Here is a 26,477-nt window from a genome sequence, read left to right as displayed (position 1 = left end):
CACAGATGCTGAGCGCCCACAATTCCCAGAGAAGTCAACAGAAGCTGCCGCAGGTAGTCAGCACCTTTGAAAAAAATCAGGCTAATATTGCAAAAGTGTGTTTGGTTCTTTACAGTCCTGAACAAAGACAAGAGGCTTGCTCCTGCGCCCAGCGAAGTCTATGAGCCAGACTCTACCTCGGTCACTTATGCGGAGCGCTTGCTAGTCATGGGGAAAGGGAGGCAGAATCCAATCCAATGGCAGAACTTTCGTTGGCTTCAGCACTTAGTGAGATCAGATCCGAACGCCCTGCATTCAACATTTCATTTATCTATGCTTGTCTTGAATTCTTGTCTCTGAGATTTTAAGGGAATTTAGTGCTCATTGATTTCAATGGGAGTTCAGTGCCAAGGCACTTTTGGAAATCCCACTAAGCATCTATATGCATCTTTAGGCACCTAAATACTTTTGCAAATCTGTCCCTAAGCCACTTTTGAAAGCCACTAAATCACAGGCTTTTCTAAACACAATTTCACCCTCTGTGGTTACTTCCTAAGTTCCACACACATTTTGAAGGCCTGTTTAATAATTAAAATACAATCTATTTGCATTAAGCTGTATAGGAGCCGGGTTGTTTTCCTAAGACATCTTGCAGTATATTGCACAGCATAACTAATGTCACTGGATGGAACCATTTTGACTTAATACTTGAAGTGACAGGCTCGTCTGGCATTGCTGCTTTCCAGCAAGTTTAATAGGAGTAGGATCTGTGGTAAGGAATTCAGAGGAAGTGGTAAGACAAAAGAATCATTCATAGCATGCAAATTCCTAATGTTAATGTAAAGGGGAAATACTGTATAGGATTACTGCGTTCAGTATTTAAGGTGGAAGTGGCATATATAGGTTATTAAATTATCTTGGGAAATAATTTGAAAGATTGTTTCACACCAGCTTTCTGAATGGTTCTCTGTTGCCATTAGAACAACAGAGCTACAAAGACTAGGTAAACGTGAGAAAATTCACTTAGGGTCCGATTGATGACCCTGTTTTATCAGATATGGCACTGCGGGATGTCACTTTTATATGCTCGTCAAACGTCCTTGTAGTGATATTGATTCATTTTCAGTTAGAGTTTAAAAAGGTGTAAGGCAGCCAAAAATGGGAAGGGAAAAAAAAAAAAAAAAAAAAAAAAAAAGAAAAAAAGTCACCCAGGTTACCAGTAGCTCTTTTTCTGAATCAACGAGGGAATCTGTTTGAGATTTGTCCCCCTATTTCTGATAGCTTTAAACATCAGGGAAGCTATTGTATGACAAAGAACAAGGGACCAGTCAGGGGAGGGTCACAGCTGGAGGAGACTACAATAGGAGAAATTGAAAAAGATGCTAGCTCAGATTTTGTATGTGCACTAGGAGTGCTTTTTAAAGGTTATCTTGATTTAGTTGCTATTTTTCCTCTCTCCTCCCTGTCCACCTCCCCTCCCCCCACTCTAAAACTACATCAGAGCAGAGAAAAATAATTCCATTAAAGAGGGACGGAAAGGAGTGGTTAAGAAAACAACCTTAATTTTAAACATGGATTTCATTTCACACGTCCTTTTGCTTTTCAACCTTATTGATTTCAAGATGTCTCCACACTCCCAGACTATCAATCATCTTCACATTTCCTTTTTGGGGTGACAATGTTTGCCATCTCCTGGAGTTTCACCGTGCCCACTGAGGATAAGTGCCTCCCACACAAGCGGGCAAGGAGGCAGTGATGCAAGGGAGCTTGTCCACATAGCCAGAATCTTGCTGCTTGCACTCACCTCATGCAACTACTCATGTGAGTAGGTGCTTATCAGCAGGAGTATGGGCCAAGCAACCTAGGCCTTTGACTGCAACATGTGGGCCATGGTTAGAACCATCAGCAGCACCACCCATGCCAAATGGGCCACAGCCTTGCTCAGCAGCTGATGGCACTACACTGATGCTGAAGGAAGGACATGATGCACCTCCCCTAGCACAGTGCCAGCCCTGCAAGCCACAAACACCACAGAGCCAACAATATAGCTTAAAACTTCTTTGCATTAAATTGTAATTCAAAGATCCATATACAACCATTATCCGTGCAAGGGTAGCAAAAAATGGGAACTGACACAGACTGGACTAAGTCAGTTACTTACTCAGGAGTGACAAGCCCATAATAAACCTGAATTGATTGCATAGGTGGCAATTATCACTTACGATGATTTCTCAATAATCATATTGCACGTGTTATAATCCAGTAATTGTCTTATTCAGGATAGACCTTTCACTAGAGCAAATCCGCATAACACCACTGAAAAGCAGTGATGACAGAGGGGGAGGAAAGTGGGAGAAGACTAAAGAATAAGGTGGGGAGCAGAGAGATATTAAAGCAAAAGTGTAGCGGGGAGAAGGTTATATAAAGCTCACAGGCAATACACAGACTCCATTGACACTGATGGAACTATGCTGATTTCTACAAGCCGGTCTTTGGGAACTCTCCCTTTAAAGAGAGGAGGGATAGCTCAGTGGTTTGAGCATTGGCCTGTTAAACCCAGGGTTGTGAGTTCAATCCTTAAGGGGGCCACTTAGTGATCTGGGGCAAAAATCAGTATTTGGTCCTGCTAGTGAAGGCAGGGGACTGGACTCGATGACCTTTCGGGGTCCCTTCCAGTTCTAGGAGATAGATGTCTGTGTCTCTCTCTCTATAAATAAAAAAAAGGGCTAGTTAGAACTAAGCAACTTAACCCAAGAAAATAGATGCTTGGATATTGGACTTTGAAAGTGAATTCACATTTGACTATATCTGTGACTCTTTTATGTTTGCTTCCCACAAACCCTCCTGCACTGGAACGCTGCTAACACAAATACACACATGAGCATTGTTGAACCTTGATCCTGCCTGTTGTGTCCTTCTTGATTGTTATATTTCCTGCCTATGCAGAAAAGTTTTTCTTGTCATTCTACAGAAATAGCAATTCTGCCTCCTTTTCCCAGATAACCAGGGTGCCTTAGTTTTTAATTTAAATGTTTATCCACTTTAAGACTTTCTATAGCTGCACCTCACCCCTTGTGCTGTTACATTCTTCTCCTCCACTCCTCTCTCTTTTCATGTCCGTGAACTGTCCTACCTCTCCTCTTTCCACCCCATCTTCTCCATATTACCTTCCCTTGGTGGGACTTCGTTATCCTCTCACTTACACTAGTGGAACTCCATTGACCTCAAGGGAATTACTCCTGATTTACAATGGCATAAGCAGAAGAGACTCATGCCTGTCACATCTTCACCAATGAGGTCTGCACACACTCCCTTACCTTAATAGTTGCTCTACACCTTGTCTGAATCACAGGGTACCCTGGCCCTTTCAGAGGGCTGGGGCTCAGTCTCACCTGCTCAAGGCCTAGCCTACCTCCCAAGGTGATGGGAATGAGCAAGCACAGAGGTCTGCAGGATAGGAGCATGTGATCAAGAACCAGGCCTGCTGGGAGATAGAAAGGTCAGCATGAGCTCAGTGAGAGACTGAAAGGGACCAGAAGGCTGTCTGAGCCGCTCTACAGAGAGATTCTCCTTAGCACCCAGACAGAGGGGCTGGGGGAGGGCTAAGCTGCAGGGAGCAGAACCCAGCTAGGAAGGATGGAGAATGGGGAGCTAGTCCCTTAGAGGAAAGGCTCAGCAGGGACAGGAACTAAGAACACTGCCCCAAAGGCGTGTGTAGCTAGGAAGGCTTGGGGGGGGGGGGGGGGAAGGAGGAGAAGAGTTCTTGTGTATCCTTGTTACTCGGCACAGGAGAACCTCTGTGAAGTTACACACAAAATGGGCATAAAAGGAGGAATTCCAAACAAACTGTGTTATATCTGAGATGAGAACGTGTTTCCCATCGTCACTTCAATTCCATAGTTACTAAGGCCACAGGAACAATAGCCTTCCCCACCGTGTGTGTGTGTGTGTGTGTGTGTGTGTGTGTGTGTGTGTGTGTGTGTGTGTGTGTGTGTGTGTGTGTGTGTCCTATAAAACCAGAGAGAGAGAGCGCATATATGTTCCCTGCTATAAAGTGTCTATGTATAGTTATATCATTTCCATTTATTTATGATGCATTATTGATGCACAGAATGCTGGATGCCTGAATAATGTATCACTAAGGCTCTTACAGAAAGCACTAACACTGGCATAACACATTTCTACAAAGATGAAAAAAAATATTGTTTGAAACCTGTTAAGATTTAGAAAATATACTTTAAGTTACAGGACTACTGGCCAAGAGCAATTTAAATTCACAGGCCAACATTTAAAATTTTAATGATCCATGGGCGGGGGGGGGAGAAAAAAGGGTGGGGGGAAAAATTAACAAATCTTCTGACATGATACAAACAACGGCTATGAATATTCAGGAAGTTAAAACCGCTGATTCCGTGTTTTCCTTGACTGTCCAACTTTTGCACTGATCACAGATGCTATTATTTTTCTTTTCATCATAAGAATCCTTGACTGCTGTGTCAGTGTGTTGTTGCATCACATGCATGAAACTGCAAGTATTGGAATTCATCCAGATAGCAGGACGCTTTGGAATTGTTACTTCTACTGCACAGATGTTTAACAATCAGGCCATATGGCACCAATAAAACAATCTTTTCACAGAATTTTTTTAATAAACGACACTAGATTGCAAGATTGTAAACCCAGTATAATGCTAAGGTATGAGTTGTCATACGAGTAGAATACAAGATTATATACTGCAATTTGTCGCTTGTATTATTTAAAATATTAGACATGGAATATACGATTTAAAAATCATGATAAAAATCAGTTTCCAAAACTCACTTGTACATAATACCATCTTATCTTACTATTGTAATAACAGTCAGGAACCCAGATGTGGGTGGTCAGGCCTAGTAGCTGGAACTGGAATCGGATCTAGTGATCAGAGCAGGAGCAAGAAACTGAAGCCAGGGGCCACAGCCAGTAATCAGAGCCAAAGGGTCTGAGCCAGTCAGGAACCAAAGCCAGGACTCCAGTAGGGAAGCAGGGCTGGGAACAAGGCAGGCACAGACGCAATCATAGCTGCGGGCATTAGCATTGAGCAACCAGAGATCAGTTGCGGCCATTGGGCTTAAGAGACTTGCTGACTTCCACAGCCAGCCAGGCAGAGAGGTGAATCAGGCGGGTCCTACTGTATTCACAGGCTGCCCCTGATGGGAACGTCATTCTTCATTTGTTCAAAAGTGAATTCAAAGGTCACGACTTGCGCTGGCAACTGGATGAAATCCTTTGTTTATTGACAGAACAGACCAACCCACAAACATCATCATGTGCCTAGACTGACTGTGATGGAGCACCACTCTGGCTGACAGAGTGGAGATTCCACCAGTGGAATCCATTGTTTTTCTATAAAGACTCCTAGCAAGGGGGGCAATCAGTAGTAATATGGACAATATTTTTGTAACACAAATAATTGCTCACTGGAAGCAAGCTGTGATCACCTAGCTTCATCCCAGAGAGCACCACCAAGACACAACCAATTTCAGACACTACTGACCTAGGTCAGGTTTGAACCAAAGACCTAGAGAACTCCATTTGCCATTATCAAATCTCTGAGCCATCTAGTCACACTGCATAGGGATATATATTAGAAAGTGAATGAAAACAGAATACTAGCCTTGAAAATTAAAAATAAACTATCTGGTGATTAAAATACTCCATGACCCAAAATGTGAATGTGAAGAAAAAGTGAATTGCCATCCTCCCTCCTGTCCTTTGACTATTTTTCCTGCCTAGAATCAATATACAAGGGTTGAGGTGGAGGGGAGAATATGCTGCTTTCTGCCTTCCCCTACACTTTTCTCATGCCTGGATATCTGCCCCTTGTGCTACCTAGAACAAACTTCTCCTGCAGATGCTTTATATAAATCTGACCTGCAAGAAAAGATTAAAAGGGACAGACTGAAGAAAGCATTGGTCTCCCAGACAAAGAGATGTCCATTTAGTGAATTAGGGGCTCTTTCCACCAGATGCACTTTTTAAAGGGAAATCCTCAATTACACTCTGCTCAAAGGGCAAAACAACAAAAGACCCATGCAACATTCTTTTTTAAAGCAACAAGGAAGCGTTCAAAGCTGCTTTATCTACCACAGATACTAATCTAGTTGGTACAATTTAAAAATCCTTCCCGAAGGGCATTTGAACCCTTGTCGTCGTTTTAAAAAAGATTTTCTGTAGTTTATGCACTTGCTTTGCCAAAAGCTTCCCTTAGCAAACAAAGTATACTAAATCATAGTTGCTCTGATCTACTACCCGGAGGATGCAGTTTGTTTTCAGAGGCAGCTCAGTGGAAAGCTCTGTCATGTATAAATATATGCATAGAGGGGGAAAAACATTTTGCACAACTACCAGACTGGTAGGGACCATTTCTAAGACACCAACAGGGAATGGGGGAGAAAAGCGTCCACTTTTCATGTTTGATTTTTTTAAATCTTGCCTAGTGAGGCAATAAAAGCAAATGCCACAAAGACAAACTCCGCCCTCAAAGTTAAATTCCCAAAGCTATATGGTAAGATGCTGAAATAGGTTAATTCTCTAACCTTTCACCTCTGCACCTGCAGTCACATCCATCTTAGGTCACCAATAAAATTAGATTGATGGGCTCAATGTACTTCCTAGTAAACATTCCTCCATAATGGAAGAGCTCTGCTCAGTACAATTCAGCCCCAATGGCAATCTCTGTTGAAAAATTACCAGTATTTAACTAGTGAGGGGTGATATAAGTTGTAACCAAATAATTCTGCCAGAGTTTCATGAGAAGGAATGTCACACGGCAGTTGTCGACGTTAGTCCAACTCCTTAGCAACAACATTGATTCTTTGATTGACTGTATCCCAAATTCATTACTAACAACAAAATGATTCCAGCCACAGAGGCCGGCTCGCACTCCTGCTGAAGGCAATGGGAGTTTTGCTGGAGACTTCAAGGAGCTAAAGATGAGAACCTACATTGATAGCTGCTCCCGTAGCAGAGACGGGACACTGAATTAGCAATTAGTGTTACACTGCACTCCAAATTGTCCTATGCATTTTACAGACATGTAAAAAGACTGGTCCCTGTCCCGAAGAGATCTCACTCCAACTAGACAATGCAGAATTGGGCAGATTTCCAATTCAAAAAAGAAAAAAAATATTTGACCCCCTGCCTATCATCACTGACATGAGAAGGGTGAAAAAGGCACCACGGAATGAAAGCAGAGCCAAGCATCTCCGGATTACTTGAGTAGCTAAGACTAAGCAAAATGGATTAGATCAGTGCTCATTCACACTGGAAATACCAAACACAACAGCCGAGAAAAAAAAAAAATCTGACATTCCTCTTTAAAGGGACAATAAACGAGAGGGGAAAAGGATCAAAACAACAACAAAAAAGCCTTCTCTCCTGCTTTTAATCCAAGAGCCAGTAATAGAAAGTTAAACTCAGCCTTCAGCAGCCTAAGCATGTCATTGTTAATTACAAAGCTATTTAACTTTTGCAAGAAATAAAGGCTGCTATTAATGAAAGAAGACCCAATTAGCCTTTAATCTACACACTGTTTTTTAATCAAACTTTCTTTTGATCATCATACACACTGCGGGATATAGTCTCCCCTCGCCACATGACATCGACTCCCACTAATCCTAATGAAACCGATTTTAAAGGACTGGCTGAGTGAAGCAATGTGGAGGAGCATCTCCTCTGTAGTGGCTGGAGCTTCCTTTCCCCAGTGGGACCCAGGATCTGCGTAGTTTGGAGGCTGAATCCCAGTCTCCAAACCATTCCCCCTCCTCTCATTAAGGCAGCATTGGAAGGGAATTCAATAAGGTGAATTTCTAGGTGACCCTGGACCTCTTCTTGGGGGTTCTGCCATGGGAGGGAGCAAGATACTTTACACCCCTAGGAGCGAGATGGTCCAGGGATAGTAGCAGGGTAGTGATCACCATGTAAAAAAAAACTAACGAAAACAACCAACAGAAAGTGGCAGGATGGCTAAAAAAAACCAAAGACAGGGTGGCGGATGAGAAGGGGAAGAGACGGGAAGGATCTCAACAGTAGACACAGACCTAAGTCGTCTTCAGTGCTGAAAAGGGTGTATTTTGCACATCAGGGAAACCAATGCACATAAATGAGTGAGCACTATCCCTTGGTAAAACATAGTGAAGACCAGGCACTTTAGTTTTAATGGGAGGTAAACTCACTGAGATCAACCCCTGGAAGGGGCATACAGCGGTATACCTCCTGGTAAAACTGATGTGCCTGGTCTTCATTGTGTTTTTACCTTGGGATGGCTCAGATGGATTCATGCACATTAGTTACCCGGAGATTTTTAAAAAAATACAGCTTTTTTAGCAGTGAAAACAAGGCCACAGTCTGCTCCACCTAAAATCACTCTCCTAGAATGAGGAGGGGGGCGGGTTCTGTGATGACTGCAGTTAAGGATCAGTGACGAACCTGATCTTTAGAGTGGAAATAGCTCTTGAAAATGAATAGGGACAAAACCAGCGTGGGACTTGACACATTAGAAAGAGAAAGAACCAGGTAGAAAAATATTACACCGGAAAGATACAATGTGCTATCATGCCCTGATCTGTTGGTTGGAGACTCAGAGTATTACTACTTTTTAAAGTAATGTGGCAAACATCTGGCACCTAAAAATAATGCAAACTATCTGGGATTTAGGCATATGCTTAAAGTGAAGTGTGTGCTGAAGTTGGAATGATTTCCTGAATCAGGGCCTCAGACTGTAAAGATCTGACCTTCAGAGATGCTGGGCACTCACACTTCTAACTGAAGTCGGAGGAGCGGTGGATGCTCAGTAGCTCTGAAATCAGCCCTTAATTTTATTGATTACTGTTGTATTAGCATCTTTGATTTTTCTACACTTTCTGGGTGAAGATATTTTTTAATTGTAATGTATGAATAAAAACTGTATACGTACGTATGCAGAAGTCTCCACTTTCATAATATCCAGGGCAGCACTGAGATCTTCGCCGATACATTGTTCTTAGTCCTCTTCGATATGCTGTTTTATAACTTATTCTAAATTGCAAGACAGAAAGCCATTTGACAGTATTGGAAATCAATGCCTACGGTTGGAATTATATTTGTGTTAAATTATAGCAAGGAGAGCATTCAATAATTACTTTAAAATGCATGAAGGCTTTTGATATTAAAAACACCATAAAAAAATCGATATGTATTTTGAAACTTGCAATAGAACACGTATTATAAACACAGTATTTGCCACTATCAGCCTACATAGCCCTTCGTGGTACTGCTATCTGAGAACATAGTCACAGAACTAAAGAGAGGGCAAGCAGCTCTTTCAGGAATAACCATTCTTCTCTGCATTTCAGCAAGGCCAGCTATGAGCGATGGGATCAACACAATCTTCTATGGAAACTACATTTTCAGTATGCCACACAAGGAACTATTACAGCATGCCTCGCATCTCTAGTTCTTGTTACAGGAGACTGGGAAATTAACCCCCAAAGTGTATTGTCTCCACTAGGTAATTATTCCCAGACTTCATTCCCTTGCAAGGTGGCGTAACACTGTAATGAAGAAAGCACCGTAAGGCAGCTTTCCCTATCAGGAGCCTCTAATGCGCAAAAAAAGCCACCGTACTGAGTGTTCTGTAGGAGTTTTAGCCTTCTCCATGCAGCAGAGAGGACAATACTTTGGAAAAATGTACTTTGGCTCAGCCTTTGTTGTTCTTTCTATTAGACAAGTCAACCCCACCTAGTCTGCTATACTCCAACCAAACCAATATTCTTGGCATGAGCAGTTCAACTTCTGTGCCCAGTTCTGGGCACCAGACCACAGAAACTAAAATGGAGTTCCAAACCTACAAGGTGTTGAGTGCCCTCAGTTGCCACTGAGTCAATGGGAATTGAGCCCAATTAGTAGCTGCTGGCAGGAAGAGACCCCAAGAGGATCAATTGTGCTGGGTGTTTACTTGAATGGCTTTCCACCGGGAGCAAAGCCACCAATAACTGATTTCACACCACCCAGGAGAATCTGATCAGATGGCAACAACTTTCACTCCGTGCTAGAGATGGAGATGGGCCCCAAACTCCAAATTTATGGGAAGTTCAGCTTCAGATTTGGATGCCAACTTTGTAGCTTGGTCCCATTTCTAGACATCACCAACCTGACCCATATTCAAACTAACAGTCTAAAAGAGAAAGAAAGATTCTGTGATACATCCCAAGCCATTTGGTCCCATCTTGCACTAGGCAACTGAACTATTCTGTGGAGCTCAGTGGTTCTCAAACTTTTGTACTGGTGAGCCCTTTCACATAGCAAGCCTCTGAGTGCGACCCCCCCCCCATAAATATATTAAAAAGTGTTTACATTTAACACCATTATAAATGCTGGAGACAAAGCGGAGTTTGCGGTAGAGGCTGACAGCTCACGACTCCCCATGTAATAACCTCGCGACCCCCTGAGGGTTCCCGACCCCCAGTTTGAGAACCCCTGATGTAGCTGGATCAAAGTTCAGGAGAGAGTCACTGTCCTTCTCCTGGTTTCCTAGATTGCCCTGAACTCTGGATTTCTCAGTACAAAGGCTTCTGAAATAGTATCAATCACGAGGATTTTGTTGCAGAAAGGCCTGTATTTCCTTCAGTATCATGAAAGTAACACAAAGGTTTGGATATACGGGGAGATGAAAAGGCAAAATACAATTAAAATATCTTGGCAACAGCACTTACCGATGTCTAGTGCACTTGAACCAGTTCAGTATATCAGTACATCTCGTATAATAGATCTGATCGAAAGGGTGAGCATAAGATTCCTGCACTGTCACAGCATAGCTAGGAACAGACAATGAAAGAGGGAAAGGCAGTTCTTTACAACGTGAAAAAAAAAACCTCTGCTTCCTTGACATGCGCCCACACCTAATACCAGCCTGAGAAATAACTAAATCAACAGCCTTGGAAACTATGGGCCTAATCCAAAGCCCAAAGAAATCTTCCCCCTCTCTCCCCACTTTCACCTAGAGGCAAAATCCCTCCTAGAGCTTCTGCTCCCAGCTCGGACCATTGCATATAAGGCACAACTGAGACATTTATGGAGTATTTCCAACGGATTTAAAAATCCATTTCTTTCAGAGGGAGGAATAAATGTTCCCCAAAATGCATTATGTGTTTTAAAATCTGGGAAGGGCAACTGGTAAACGCTTTACTTTTTGTTTTAGAAAAAGTATGTAGAGCAAAATGGTTTGGCTTAGAAGAGCTAAAAAATCCTCCATGTCTTTAAAATCGTATCAGAGGTCTTCCTATTAGGACTGTTAATTTTTCCTTGTATACCAAAATGCTAATGTGAGCACATGTTAACTTAATGCTGCTGAGTTTTACCAGCATGGTGGGATTCTTACATTTCATTTTTATGATGAAGGAGCGTCATTACTTCAACAAATATTGGGAGCACCAATCAAACCAGGGATAATTTATAAAAGGTCTCAAGGGTGTTTATTTTTAAACTGCACAATTTTTAATCCTATGTAATTTGTAGCAGAAATAACCTGGGAACTAATTGCAGATCATAAAATTATGAGTTAAGTGCTGTCTGGGCATGTTAAGGTTTTGAGATTCGGACAGAATGTGATATCTTTTACAGACCTGAACAGATTGCAATAGGCAGAAATTGGGTAAACTAGTTAAAAATTACAAAGAGCGAAGACATTGGAGAGATGTTAGCAGTCATCCCCCATCCCTACATATTACTTATTTTGTGCAACAGGTACTACCTTACTATTATTAATTATATTTATTTGGATGAGGCTGGTATTTTCAAGCGTTTAAGTGACTTAGAAGCACAAATCCCACTGATGTGGGAATGAGATGTATGCCAATTTCCTGCAGCATCCTTGAAGAACCTTACTGAATTAAGTTTAAGTATCTTTGGAGTCCATTGTATAAAATGCAAAGGTTATGCATTATTGTGGGTTGGGACTGCATGCAACTTCTCTAGCGGGGCAGATGGGATTTGAACCCTGGGAAGTGCTATGAACTTCAAAGAACTAGACTGAACTATGGGCCAGACAAGAATGGACTTTTGGGACAAACAGTGTCCAGTGTTAACCTGGGGAATCTCTAGGGGGAGGTGAATGAAAATACCCCACCTCTAGTGATGCAAAAATCCAGCCTTTTGAAGCTACTCCCGAAGGAGAGAACCACTGTCTGCGGATTACCTATAATCTGAAGATTAAAGGCCAAGCTGTGTAAAGGAAAGACTAACCTATTCATGGGTGTGCCTGGTCTGAGCTAAGGCGGTTATGAATTTATAACCACAGAAAGAACCATTGGTGGGGTGTGAAGGACTGACTCCTACCAGAGCCCTTGTTGGAGTCGGGGTGATCTCTGGTAAGCTTATCACATGTGTGTAGGTTCTTTTATTGTTTTCAGTATGTTCTCTGTAAGGCTTTCACCTTAAGAATAAATGTATTTGCTTATAAAGAGCTGTGTGGTAACTTGTAACCGTCGGCAATTCCAGCTGTTCATAAGCCTTCGCAGAGAAAGCAAAGTGCGGACTTTTTAGGCAGTCTGACTTGCCGGGGACAACTCATTGCAGGCAGGGAACTTTGCAGCCTGGAAAAACCCCAGTGAGAAGGGGGGGGGGGGGGGGGGAGAAAAAAAAAAAAAAAAAGACGTGGATCTCTACCCGAGATAGGCGACAGCTGAGGAATCGGGAGCCTAGAGTTGGGTGCCCTTAAGGGAACAGGGAGGGGAAATACTGAGGCAGTTCATTAATTGTGATACAGTGCTCCTAGATCACTTAAATGCTTTAGAAAATTCCACCCATAGCCCCCTAGGTGTGCGTGTTGCACACAGGCAAACACAAAGCTGAGAATCTTGCACTCTAAGGCCCTGATCCTGCACTGATCTTCCCTGCAGAAACCTACCATCTTTACTAACTGCAGGACCTGGACCTATGAGCTAAATCCTGCAAGCCCTTAATTAAATCAGTGGTCTTAATCATGCAAGCAATCCCATTGTAGTCAATGGGACTGCTGACATGATTAAAGGCTTCAGAACTGCACTCTTAATAACAGACAAGGTCACAATATTTGCCTGGAGAGTTGACTCCTATTGAAGTCAGTCGATTGGGCTCTTAATACATTGATCTACCGGTCATATTTCCCTTCTACCTGGGCAGCCACAAGACAATCACTTTTGTTCTCTGTATAACAACTTGCTGGAGGTTTTTGTTGGTGGTGGGATTTTTATTTACATTGCTTGTTATAAATGTATAACAATAACATCCACAAATCATTATTATTATATGAACTTATTTGTTACCCAGCGTTACACCAACTTCATCTTTTTCAGTTGATTTATTAACATCTAAGTAACAAAGTCGTCTTGGCCAGTACAACCAATCAATTTTGCTATTTAATTTTTGTTTCTCCTTCACTGGGTCTCTAGGTTGCTGACTTTCTTCACACAAAATCAATATTTTATTCCTGTGCTCTGAATGCATCTCCCCTCACCACGACTGCAAAACACCATTTCTGCACATAAACATGCTTCTCTTTGCAGCTGCATTTGTCCTGTAAGCCACTTCACGCTCTAACAAAGACCTCCAAAAATCAAATCATTATGAACTTCATAAATGCCACTGTGCTACATATGCATATTTACTCGTTACAGGAGCCATGCTTGCTGTAGTATAAGCTATGGAGAAATGTCAGGGCCCCATTCACTCCTATGCTGGAATAATACACGTAACTGGGATGGAAGCTCCATGAGTTAAACCTAAAAGTGCAGCAACTTTAGTATCTGTGGTCTCTGCAAATGGACCCCAGCATCCATATGGAGCCCCACTGAAGGCAAAAGGGCTCCATGCAGACACAAGAGCCCACCAGCACAGATCCAGTTATAGGACGACAGCACATCACTATAACAAGATGTGCTGTGAGCAAAATTCTCCTAATTCACAATTGGGGTCTCTAGTGCATAGAGCTCTCTAGTCTAGGGGGCTGTGTTGCATATTCCGCCTTCGTCTCATATGCAGAACTTTCACTGGTGTTGATGGCAATTCCGCAGGCGAAACCAAGAAGTTCAGAATTCACAGTACAAACCTGCACGTTGTACCAACGTAGGATCAAGACTTAGTGCCAAACACTGTGCTCAGCCACTGGCCAGGAACTCTGCACCCACCAATAGAAGAGGGAGACAGACTCAAACCCTGAATGCATGGAGAGAGCTCCTCTTCCGAAGGAGCATTCCAGAGCAGAACAGAAGATAAGTACTATGGTACTATGTTCCCTCATGCATATCCCTGGCGCGGACTACTTTGGCTGCTCTGAATTCAGACACAGGTGCTCACTCGTGTTGCCTCTGCAGCATAGATCAGTGTCTGTTCGTGCGCGGTGGTGACAGAATTTGACTCCTGGTGATAATACTTCTGCCTTTACAGTGTACAAATCTGAACTGGCTATCAAACGAAGGAGACACTGTTTATACATTACCTTTCCCAGTGACTACAAACATTGGGATCATCTGGATTTAAGGACAGAGTCGTTTTCAGCAAGCAAGACAGGGTAAGCACTTTTAGAATCCACCACAACAGTATGCAGACCACCATCCTTGTTTCTAGATGAAGAGAACAAAACAATGTTCATTAACAGAGCAGTATGAAAGAACATCTGCTTAATATTTCCAACACTAGGCCTGAACTTCAGCACAAACTCATTTTGATCCCCTTTCTCACACTCATAATGTGAACTGCAAACAATATTTCCAAGGGACAATTATTTATTATCATGGTGTGGACAGAAAGGCTTATCAGTAGAAATGTTAATAAAATACTGACACCGTAATAAAGTCAGTAAGTGGCCTATGCCTTATATTTTGCTACAATCTAGACGAGTCAATATTCAGATCTGAGCAATCAGGAATGTATTTACTGGAAAGCTCTGGAGAAAAAAGAAATGAGACTCACCAAATCATTTCTTAAAGGAACTATATTAACATGCTTATAACTCAAACTAATTTACAGAAAAATTCTCAAAAAGTTCATCCTCTAATCAGAGCCATTGCTGTAAATTCGTGAGGGATACGTTTTATTATTCATATATGTTCAAAGAGGATCGAACTTCTGCTTTAAGTGCAAATCTCAACACAGCCTTAATAGTGGGGCTCATACCTGCAAAAAGGCAATCAGCCCACTACTACGTGCAGAGGCATGTCCTAAAGTTAGGAATCTAAACAGATTTCAGTAGGTTTCAGCTTAAATTGGAGGGTGAAGCTACCCAAGATATCAATACCCATGATTCTTCCCAAGAACATTTTTGATACTGAAGATCATTAAGGCTGCTTTCACAAATAAAGTAAATAATTGAGCTATTAAAATAATCTATACTCCCATCAACCCATGGGTGAAACCCACTCCCATTAATTTTAAGGGGATTTACATGTGTTAGAGTAGGCTAGATCTCAAAGACACAGGCTTATTACATGACCGAGGGAAAATCAATTCACTTTTCAGCTTTTATTAAGAGGCGTCCATTCGGAGTGACCGAGGTCAGCTGATTGCACCATGTCATACTAATGATGAAATAAATAATAGCCATGTTGAACGTATGAAGTAGAAATGCCTGAACTCATTTGGTTTGGATTCTTCGTCATCTAAATCGATGTTATAAGGATAGATGTATCTGAAGAAGTGTTAGTCTATATATACATAGATCTATAAATATAAATTGAACACACTGTATTGGTCAGTGTTGTGGTCACTGAGGTTAACTGAAAATCACCTAGAGCCAAAATTCCTCTTATCTTATTCATGAGAACAGCTTCCAAAGAGACTACTAAAATGAACAAGCAAAGTAGGATACGACTCCAAAGACTCCCCTGTAACCTCTTCACACTCCTTGAATCAACTATCTCAACCCGTACAAGCCTGGGGAAAAAAGGCTTTGCAAACCTCTTCTTTACAACTAGGCTACATACTTCGATCTTCAGACCAGAGTGGTGCTACTAATCAAGACTTCTCAAACAACTGTCAAGAACTCCAGCTGGATGGAAAACTTGGGGCTAATATGTCAACCCTGCCTCCAACAATGCAGCCTCTTAAGGAAATAAAGTATTAAAACTCAGTGAACAATAAAATTACAATTTCGATTTCAGGCATTTGACATAAATATGTCCTCCTCTAATATAGCACTGTAACCAACATGGTTCCATAACTTAACCTCAGACACTGCCAGCAGGCTTCCCCTAGCAACAGAACAGATCTCCCTTCTGCTGTCTACAAAACACATGGCTCTCATGACATTACCTCACTGCAGGAACTGGCATAAAGACCACATGAAGGGGTTGATCCTGCCCAGCACTGATGTCGCGTTGAGCATATAAGCACAAAGTAAAATGAACAAGAGAGGGAAAGCGGATCCCGTATTGGGGCCTGATCCAAAGCCCAGAGAACAAGATGGAAAGAATCCCATTAATTTCAATGGGCTTGGGATCAGGCCCTTCCTGTGAGGCTCCAAAGCGATTCCTGTCTAGTAGCTCTAATAAAGAGAGGAACACGTAGCAAAGTCGCTCGTTAGCACGCTGAAGAATACACTTAAGCCTGTGTCCATTCAGGCATGCCCATTTCCCACCCACAGCCTGCTCCGAAGCTCACTGAAATCCATGGAAAGACTCTCCTGTCCTGCACTCAGGAGATGAAGGGAGCTGGTGATGAGAAGGACTCAGTCTTACTTCCTCAGTGTGGAGTGTTTAACCAGACCCGCCCCCAAACCCTGCCTGGGCATGGAGGAAAACATTGAACTCCCAGCTGCCCACCTGCAAGGGCTTGTGCAATAAAGGCCTAACCATGCTGGTGTTTAAAAGTTTGCGGAGAGCTGCTTAATATTTCTTCCTAGAGAGCAGTATTTCATCTTGAAACGTAATGCGCCACAGTAATGCACAATGTAATATAAGGGCAGTTCTTTAACAAGAATATCTACAAAGAGGCACCTACGATATTGCACTGATTAGCTACCATTTGGATAATTCTGAAGAACAGAGGACAGGCTCTAGTGATCACTGTTTTTATCAGTTGCAATTTACCCCATGTAGATTTGCTTTGGCTTTGATACAAAGTAATGTTGTATAAAGAGTTCTAAAGGAAAGACTACTTCTAAACAAAAGAAACCCTCAAAGGAAGTACAGAGCAAACCCACTGAAGTAAAGACAATCATCCAGGGGATTTTTTAAATTATTTCTTATTTTTAATCAACACAATTTTTGCCCCGTTTGTTAGATTCTTAGGAACACTAAAGTACGTGTTTCTCATTAAATTAACGAAGGACGGAAGAATAATCTTCTCATCTACCCACAGCAGCCCTGCATTAAATCCAGTAACTCTCCTAATGCTCAGTTAGATTCCTAAAGTGATAAAATGCCAATAGGTTTTCTAACTCAAATACCTAAATTGTCATTACTTGTAATGCAAAATAGCCTTTGGAACAAGGGGGGGGGGGGGTAATTTTAGAATGTATTGCAGGAAAGATTCAAAACACTTTTCTGAACTTTTTAATACTCTTTTATTATTTGTTTATAAATACACTGCTTTCTGCAAGGAATTTTCCCAACCTTTTAAATCAGATTACAGATCAGAAATATGCAACTTTCCAAATACAATAGAACCCTCATTTATCCAGAGTGGCTCGTACCCTAACGTTTATGAAATATTTTACTTTCATCACATTTGATAGAAAATCTCTCTCTCTCTCTCTCAAAGGCCAGATAGTTTATATTACAAGATTTAGAATAAAACTCCAAAATTAGGATCACATATTAAAAACGATCACCCAAAACGGACTAAGACAATGACCTATTGTCATAACTATATTACAAGATTTAGAATAAAACTCCAAAATTAGGATCACATATTAAAAACGATCACCCAAAACGGACTAAGACAATGACCTATTGTCATAACTATAAAGGGAAGGGTAACAGCTCTCCTGTGTACAGTACTATAAAATCCCTCCTGGCCAGAGACTCCAAAATCCTTTTACCTGTAAAGGGTTAAGAAGCTCAGGTAACCTGGCTGACACCTGACCCAAAGGACCAATAAGGGGACAAGATACTTTCAAATCTGGGGGAGGGAGGGAAGGTTTTTGTTTGTGCTCTTTGTTTGGGAAGTTGTTCACTCTTGGGACTGAGAGGGACCAGACATCAATCCAGGTTCTCCAAATCTTTCTGAACAAGTCTCTCATATTTCAAACTTGTAAGTAAACAGCCAGGCAAAGTGTGTTAGTTTATCTTTGTTTTTTCAACTTATAAATGTACCTTTTGCTAGAGTGTTTCTCTCTGTTTGCTGTACTTTGAACCTAAGGCTAGAGGAGGGTCCTCTGAGCTCTTTAAGTTTGATTACCCTGTAAAGTTATTTTTCCATCCTGATTTTACAGAGATGATTTTTACCTTTTTCTTTAATTAAAAGCCTTCTTTTTAAGAACCTGATTGATTTCTCCTTGGTTTTTAGATCCAAGGGGGGTTGGATCTTGATCCACCAGGGAATTGGTGAAGGTCTCTCAAGGCTACCCAGGGAAGGGAATTAGCTTTGGGATGGTGGCAGCGGACCAGATCTAAGCTGGTAGTTAAGCTTAGAAGTTTTCATGCAGGCCCCCACATTTGTACCCTAAAGTTCAAAGTGGGGAAGCAGCCTTGACACCTATGCTATGCTTTTTAACTATAATTTTCATTGTTCAGTATAATATACGCCACATTCTTGTGCTCCTTTAATGCTGCGGATATCCGCTTAAGGAGGATGTGACACCTTTCTGAGGGAAAGGAGCACATTAATAAAATTGTGGTCAAAGACATAACTAATCGATTGCTGTGAGTACTGTCTACACCCCTAAGGGCAAGTGCAGCCAGGCTCCTAACTGTTGGCAGCTCCTTGAGCTTAATGAGAAAGTGCAGGAACTTCTCATGGTCCGTAGAAGTCTGCACAGCCCTGGCCATCTGACCCAGACCAGCATGTCTGACAATGCCCTGCAGCTACAGCAGACACCAGGCCAAAACCTGGCAACCCCTAAAGTGAGTTTTTTGAGGTCTTATGAGGCAACCCATCCCACAACAGACTAAGAGCCAGACTGAAAGGTATTTAGGTGCCTAGTGGGATTTACAAAAGCACCTAAGTCCCACTGATTTCAAGCCCTTTTATAACCCCACTCTGCACCTTTAAGCATCTAAATACCTTTTTAAGTCTGGGCCTACCTTCCCCACCTGCAGAATGACTGAGGGTATGTCTACACCCAGCCGCTAGTTCGGCAGCTGGCAATCGAAGTTCTGGGTTCGACTTATCACGTCTTGTCTGGACGCGATAAGTCGAACCCGGAAGTGCTCGCCGTCGACTGTGGTACTCCAGCTAGACGAGAAGAGTACCGCGGAGTCGACGGGGGAGCCTGCCTGCCGCGTGTGGACCGAGGTAAGATCGAACTAAGGTACTTCGAACTTCAGCTACGTTATTCATGTAGCTGAAGTTGCGTACCTTAGTTCGATTTGGGGGGTGAGTGTAGACCAAGCCTTAAGGCACTAACAACTGAGGGCAGTAACATGGCTCTTAAGCCATCGGCTGTGTTGGACGCACTTGCATTGTAGGGAGCCCTGCATTGCTGGAGGGAAGAGGGAGACTGCTGCAGTATGCAATTCCTCTCTCCCCCCTCTTCTGTCTGACGTGGAGGCAGATGGGCCCTTGTGCTGCATCTCCCCTTGTGCTTTGGAAGTGTGGCGCTACGTCCTTGGACTTCCTCAGCCCAAGGACCGGCTTGGGACCCAGCCTCGGTGCTGAATGCAAGCCTGAGCAAAATCTGACCTCTTGTGAAGGCTACCTGCCCTCAGCCTGACAGCAGACAAAGCTGTGACCTTTGTCATGCAGGGTGGTAGAAATGAAGCCATCTCACCAGGCTGCACACGCACTTCAGGAAACGCAGTGGGTTACTGCCAGTCACCACTAATAACAGCATCCCAATTACATCAGACACCAGACAGAGCCCTAAAGCCACAGATAAGAACCCCAGTCTGGTCCAGCTCACCAAGCAGGGAGAATGAGGAACAACAGGGAGAGAATGTCAATTTGTGCTTTTCCAAATCTCTCACCTCAAGGCTCAGTCCCACAAGCCAGCCAATCAGTGGGTTCTTTGTGGGCCAGTAGTGGGCCATCAGGGATGACTGACTGGCTGGCCAACATGGAGCTCCAGAGGCTTGCTCTGGGAATTGAAGGTGCACAAGGCTAGGCATGATCTGACAAAATAGGGTCCCTTGCTGTCCAAAATGTTCATGGTGTAATTTTTTCCATGGTGTCGCTCTCTGTTAATCACAACGGATTGGGTCACGTGTCTGTTATACATAAAGCCATTTTCAAATACCAGGCTCTTTTTAGAATTAATTTCATGACCTCAGCTATAGTACTGACACAGGAATATTCATCCTGAAACCCACTCCACTGGTTTCATCACAGCAGAATGGTAATGCATTCTCACTGTTAACCCACTAATCTTAGCTACAGAAAACCCACTAAGTGGCAAGCCATTGATTTATTTGTCTGAGAGTTCCTTTTGCAAAATGCTTTGTTGGTGAAACGTGGTTGGGTTTGCAGAGACAATGAAAGATGCAGATAATCATTTAAATTGAATGAAGTGTCACACAAACAGATAAAAACAGATTGTTTCCCCCAACCCTCAGTATATGTAACGTGAGCTGAGATCACACAGCACCTAGCAGGATCAAGGCCTACAAGCAGAGGGAACAAAAACTCAATGGACCCCTGCTGAGTAGAGCACACATGTAGCAGAAATATTCCCTTTTCAAAGGTGGTGGGCACCCATAGGTCCCATTGATTTCAGTAGCGTTTGGGGTTCCCCTGTACCTGTGAAAGTCAGGACACTTGCATTTTAAGGGAGAGGATTTTAAAAGCACCCAAAACTCAAGTGACCTTTCAATGGGATTTGATGCTCCTAAATCCCCAGGGTGCTTTTGAAACTCTCCCCCTTAGGTGCCTAAATGTAGATTCAGGAAACTAACCTAAGCTACGTTTTTGAGGTAGACATCCACAGATTCCATCCAATGCAGTGAACAAAAAGACATTTCTTCCTCTAAAAACCCTATAGGAAAGCAGAAGCATCTGTGTTACACTGCCTTACCTCAGTGTGTTGAAAATTCCTCCTGGATCCTGTGTCTACAGACTATCAGGGCTTTAAGGAACGCACACTGCATTGGCAGAGCTGGGCTCTTCAAAAGTTCGTTGGGCACTGCAAACAGTCAAGAGGTACAAAAACAGGTCAATAAAGAGTGGTGAGAGGGAGCAGAAGTGGCTTAAGGTAGAAATGGGAGGAACATGCATACATAAGCAGATATCCTAACTGGAGAAATCAATAGGCACTCGGTTAAAAGGTACTGGGGTGTTTACTTATAAGTGTATGTGAGCAGTTTTGCAAGACACAACAGAACTATCCATTTCAATTGAGGCAGATAATGAATTAGACAGACACCATTGAGCTAAGTATGAAAAAAGTGCCTGTGTGTTTGTTGATCATACCATTTTACTGTCTACAGATAGAACCCAGTCCTTTCTCCCCATCTGAGGGTTTTGTGATAGTTTAAGCAAGGGACCACTTGAACAGACACTTGGCTTCACACTAGACCTTGTTAAAAACAGGCGGTTACAGAAACAAAGCTTGGCCATGGGTTTCAAAACTGACTAGCAAGTTTATGGTTACCAACTTCAGACACCATAAGGAGGGCTGATATTCAGACATTGCTGAGCACTCTAAAAATCAAGTCGCTTCAAGGTGTCTCGACCAAAATTTGGGGAACTCAAAATCACTAGCCATGTTTGAAAATCTTGGCCAAGACCCACAGAAATGTTTCCATGAAAAGAGTTTTTAAAAACAGGTAAACTTTTACTGGAAGTGTCTGTTACCCAACATTAAAACACAGATTATCTTAAACCAACTCAATTGATTCTCATTGTCCAAGCTTTGATAAATGCAAATGATAAAGCCATCAGTATAAACGCTGGATTGGGCATTGGATTTCTGAATTACTCCTCTATTTATTATCTAAGGTGTTAATAGGAATACACGGCACAATAGGCAAGGAAATATTTCTGCTAACAATCGACGTTTCGCTGAAACCTCTGGAATTCATTGCCATTCCAATTTTGTTCATTAAAGGTAAAAGCACCTAGCTTACAGTAACAGGGCACCAGGCAAAAATAATGCTATCATAAATCCATCTCCTCCCCTATTCCCTGCAGTCACAACCAGGCCCTGGTGTGGCTTAGAGCAGCCCTGGGGCTCCCTTAACTTGTGCTTTCCGCCTATGGCCTCAAGGGGGCAGTCCAGCCACTGGAAATAGCTGGGGTACAGGAATGTCCCTCATCTCTGCAAAAAGCCCCAATATGATTCATGCCCTGGGGGTACCTGCGCAAGGTGACCTAGACCAGATCTGAATTAGCATAAAAGAGCCATAGCATAACCATGAATGGGACCTATTGGGCCTACAGGAGCAGAAGGGAAGGAGAGCGCGGACACACACACGCACACCCCATTGTGCAGGGCTAGCTTGTTCCCAATCCCTCTGGAGAGGACAGCGCCAGCAGCATTGGCAGTCTGCCCTTGTGTCTAGCACCAGAATCGCTCTTTCCTCATACATAAGTACAAAATCTGTCCTTCCAGCCGTAGAGATGTCCCAGCAACAACAGGAAACACATGTTTTCAGGATAAATCATGCTATCAACTACACAAAAAGTTACACACAAGAGCCATGAACCCCTGGTGCTCGGCCAACGTTTTATTGCAGGAGCAAAAGTGAACGGCAGGAATGAAACCGAAATTAAACAAGGATCAGGTGACATGTTAGATAATTGATGTGGAATAGGAAATAGAAAGAAAAGAAAAGGGAGATTACGGGGTTTACACATTTATTGAGAAATACGGGGGGGGGGGGGGAGAAAAGAGGGTGAAGCCATGTAAAGGGCCAGGTCCTGATTCTCTTGCTCAATTTGAGGAGAATCTACTTCATCAGGACTCTTCCTGGAACATCAGTGTGCTCACAAGGGTCAGAATCTGCTCTTCAAAAATTTAAGGAAGAAATTACATTTACCAAGACCTATTTTTAAAGGGATTCTTTTAGACTGTAGAAAACCCTACAGGACCCCTAACCCTATGGGGAGTGGGGGGTTGATTGTATTTAAAGGATGCCCAGTTGTCATCTCTTAGCACATTTTCTGACAGATATCAGCTGAGTTTTCCAAAACAGACCAGGGGGATCAGGATGCCCATTTCTAATGGGAATGGAGCATCCCAATCCATTAAGCAGCTTTGAACGTCTCACCTGTAAAATATTTCAGTGTCAATTTAAAATGTTACCAAGAGCAATACATGGGACATACTGCAGAGACATCAAAAGGCCAGATTTAAACAGTATTTAGGTGCCCAACTCCCATTAGTTTAAATGGGAATTCGGCACCTAAATTCCTTCAATAAATCTGGCTCTAAAAGCCTAGTTCAGCAGTCTGTAGTGATCTCATTGAGAAAGTTTCCATTGAAATCATTGGGAGCTTGGCTGGATAAAGGACTGCAGGATAAAGCCAATGCCATGGAATGAACAATAATTGAAGAAGTTTCATCAATCTATTGCAGATGTTTGGAAATGCATGGAGTTTCTCCAAAACCCTCAAGGGAGAGCGAGGCCAGAGTGCCACATACAGACCATTATTCATCCGCTTTTTCAATGATCTAGCAGAAAGGAAAGCAAAAGAAATATATGTAACTGGTTTTGTTAAGGACTACAAAAGCCATTTGGTGTGAGGAAGGTTGGGATAGTGGTTAGGGCATTAGTCTAGTACTAAGAAGATCTGTGTTCAAATCTCTCCTCTACCCCAGACTTGCAGTGCGCCCTTGGGCAAGTCACTAAGTGTCTCTGTGCCTTAGGTGCCAATCCAGAGCATGGGTCTAATAGCACCACCCTATATCTCAGGGTTGTTGGGAGGATAAATACATTAAAGATTGTGGGGCACTAGGGTAACGAGGTAGACATAGATCAATATGTTAGGAAATTGGGACATCATTTGGGGTCAATACTTGTGATTTTACATCTTTAACCATCTAATTTTAAAAATACAAAAAAAAATATCTTTTCCTTAAATAACTGAGTAATTACAATCCATGGACAGCCCAGCGTAACTATAATGAAAACTCTACATCAACAGCACATAAAAATGTCAGCGAACCACAGCCGAAGTGCAGACAATTGCTGGTTCCCTTTCAGAGAGATTATTTTTGAAAAAATAGGCTTAACATTTTAATTTTGTTCTAAATAAAATGACATCTTGTAATTTTGCGCTTGAAATCAACAACTGGCACAAAATGAGCAGTCAGGTCTTTGAACGTTTGGACTTTTAAGTCATAATTCTAAAGTGAAGTTCATTGGGACGTGAATGTTCATTCTCGACACAGAGGCTGATGGTGGATTCGACTGGGGAAAAATAACACACACACACACGGCAAACACTTCAACAGCAATTTCCTCCAAAGGGACATTGGCAGGCACTGTGGGCAAAATCCAGACACCCAGAGGTATCGCCAAAGGGGAAGAAGGCTTGTGGGCTATGGACCAGCTGGCAAGCCCACCCAGTGTCTGGTGAAGTCTTCCATGGTCCCAACGCACCCATGTTATGGGTCTGGCAATCCACTGGGTGGATTCTCTGGTCTCACCCCTCCTCAGCCCATTCTCACCTGCTATTGTGCACTGCCATGCGGGGAGCTGTGGAGAGTGTAGGGAACCCTGGCACTGTCCCTTCCTCTTCCCACTTTAATCTCCTTGCACAGTGGAGCTATACAGGCACTGCTGTTTGCAGCTAGAGTCGGCTTGTGTGGCGGGGAGGAGTGACCCCATAGAGATAACAGTACCTGGGCACCCTCACAGCTTTATGTACATTCCCTCCTGTGATTTAATGCTATAAACTGGGACTCAAAATAGAGTGAAAGGCAAGTAAGCTGATCCGCTGCAGGACTATGTCCTCCCAAACCCCTCTGGTTAGTGCTTCTACAGTATCAGGGACAAGAATCTTAATTACATTGTTTGACACAACTCCATGCGCTGACTGTGTTATTGTGCTGGCACCTACATCAGTCCATGAAATAGCCAACCACACCCAAAGCATTAAACTGTTCTTGTAATGAGTCTTTCTAGTGACACGTACAAACCACTGAACCTTTGTTCTTTTAGTTTATATGGTTTCTCTCACTAGAACTACAGCGTTATTTGTCATAGGCTTAGGCAGAATGGGCTTGATTCAGCCTGACTCGAAGACCAGAAACGACCATTGTGATAATCTAGTCCGACCTCAGCGTGGCCTCTGCTTTGGCAACCTGCGATCACTGCAGGTACCAATAGCAGTAGCTAAGGATGGGGTTTTCAAAAGTACTCAGCAATGGCCTAACTCTGCTCCAACTGAAGCACTTTTGAAAAGTTCACCCTACATGATCACAGTGAGGTATAGCCTCAAGTAAGCCTTATATCAAGTGTAGCAATCACAGTCCCCAGCATCCTTCACACTAGAAAGCCACCCAATCGCCTCATTCCTGATACAGGGCGAGATTTAAAAGTTACATTAAAACACTTGCAACCCTTGCTTTACCTGCTACTTCAAACAACACAGATCTTGTATCCCATACATCCTACCACCGCCAGGCTGCAGTATGCCTAGGGTAACCACACATGTAGGTCTTGTCTATACACAAAAGTCGTATTGCTTTGACTATATACTAGTATAGTTAAAGCGGAGTACCCCATTGTGTGAATGCAGTTATACCAGTACATAGTTGCTTTATTCCAGGATAGCTCTTCTTGTGGGGAAAGAGGAAGACATTATACTAGTATAAGGGACCTTTAAACAAGTATAACTGCATCCACAGTAGGAGATCATACCAGTGTAATTATTTTGGTGAAAACAAACACACACACAAAAAAAATCACACCTCTAACAGAAATAATTATACCAGTGCAAAATTACGTACGTAGATGTTGCCTGAACTACAAACCCATGTATGTTTCTGCTATGGGCAAGATTAGTGACAAGTGACATTGACACAACTGAATGAAAAATAAGCAACTTCAAATATGTTTAACTGAACAAATACAGCAGCATTCTAACGTAGCACAAAAGTCAAGCAGAAGCCTCTGTTAGGAAGTGTAAAGTTTCCTCTGTATTTTCATTTGAATACACTGCTGCTATTTATCACCTCTTTTTGCCTACATTTATCTTGGAGGAAATTATAATGAACCAAACAACTAAAAAGCTCAAGTACAACGAACAGTTGAGCAAGTGACAAATTAACTAAATTAGATTGATGGCTGTTGATCCATAACAGTGCTATTGAATCCCAATGCTACATCTCATTTTTCACCCCAAGACCCCTCTCTTCTATTCCTGAACAGTGCTGTGTTTCTGGGAGAAGTCTGGTCTGTAAA

At 42.5% G+C, this 26,477-nt stretch overlaps 1 protein-coding gene across 4 annotated transcripts in view; it reads right to left on the bottom strand.

Annotated features, from left to right (window-relative positions):
• Positions 1-26,477, bottom strand: part of MEGF11 (multiple EGF like domains 11) — a 358,447-nt gene that overhangs the window by 235,720 nt on the left and 96,250 nt on the right. For all 4 annotated transcript variants that reach the window (XM_042856570.2, XM_042856571.2, XM_065559191.1 and 1 more), the window contains exons 2-5: positions 21,143-21,250; positions 14,474-14,597; positions 10,713-10,814; positions 8,936-9,036 (exon numbers count right to left, since the gene is read on the bottom strand). In XM_042856570.2, the coding sequence (XP_042712504.2) occupies positions 8,936-9,036; positions 10,713-10,814; positions 14,474-14,589 (319 nt within the window). In that variant the 5' untranslated portion in view covers positions 14,590-14,597; positions 21,143-21,250. The remainder of the gene's footprint in view (positions 1-8,935; positions 9,037-10,712; positions 10,815-14,473; positions 14,598-21,142; positions 21,251-26,477) is intronic.

This window comes from Chrysemys picta, chromosome 10, assembly GCF_011386835.1.
Source record: "Chrysemys picta bellii isolate R12L10 chromosome 10, ASM1138683v2, whole genome shotgun sequence".
NCBI classification, from domain to species: domain Eukaryota; kingdom Metazoa; phylum Chordata; order Testudines; family Emydidae; genus Chrysemys; species Chrysemys picta.
Note: the sequence above shows the minus strand (reverse complement) of the source record. Positions and strands in the feature narration are given on the sequence as shown.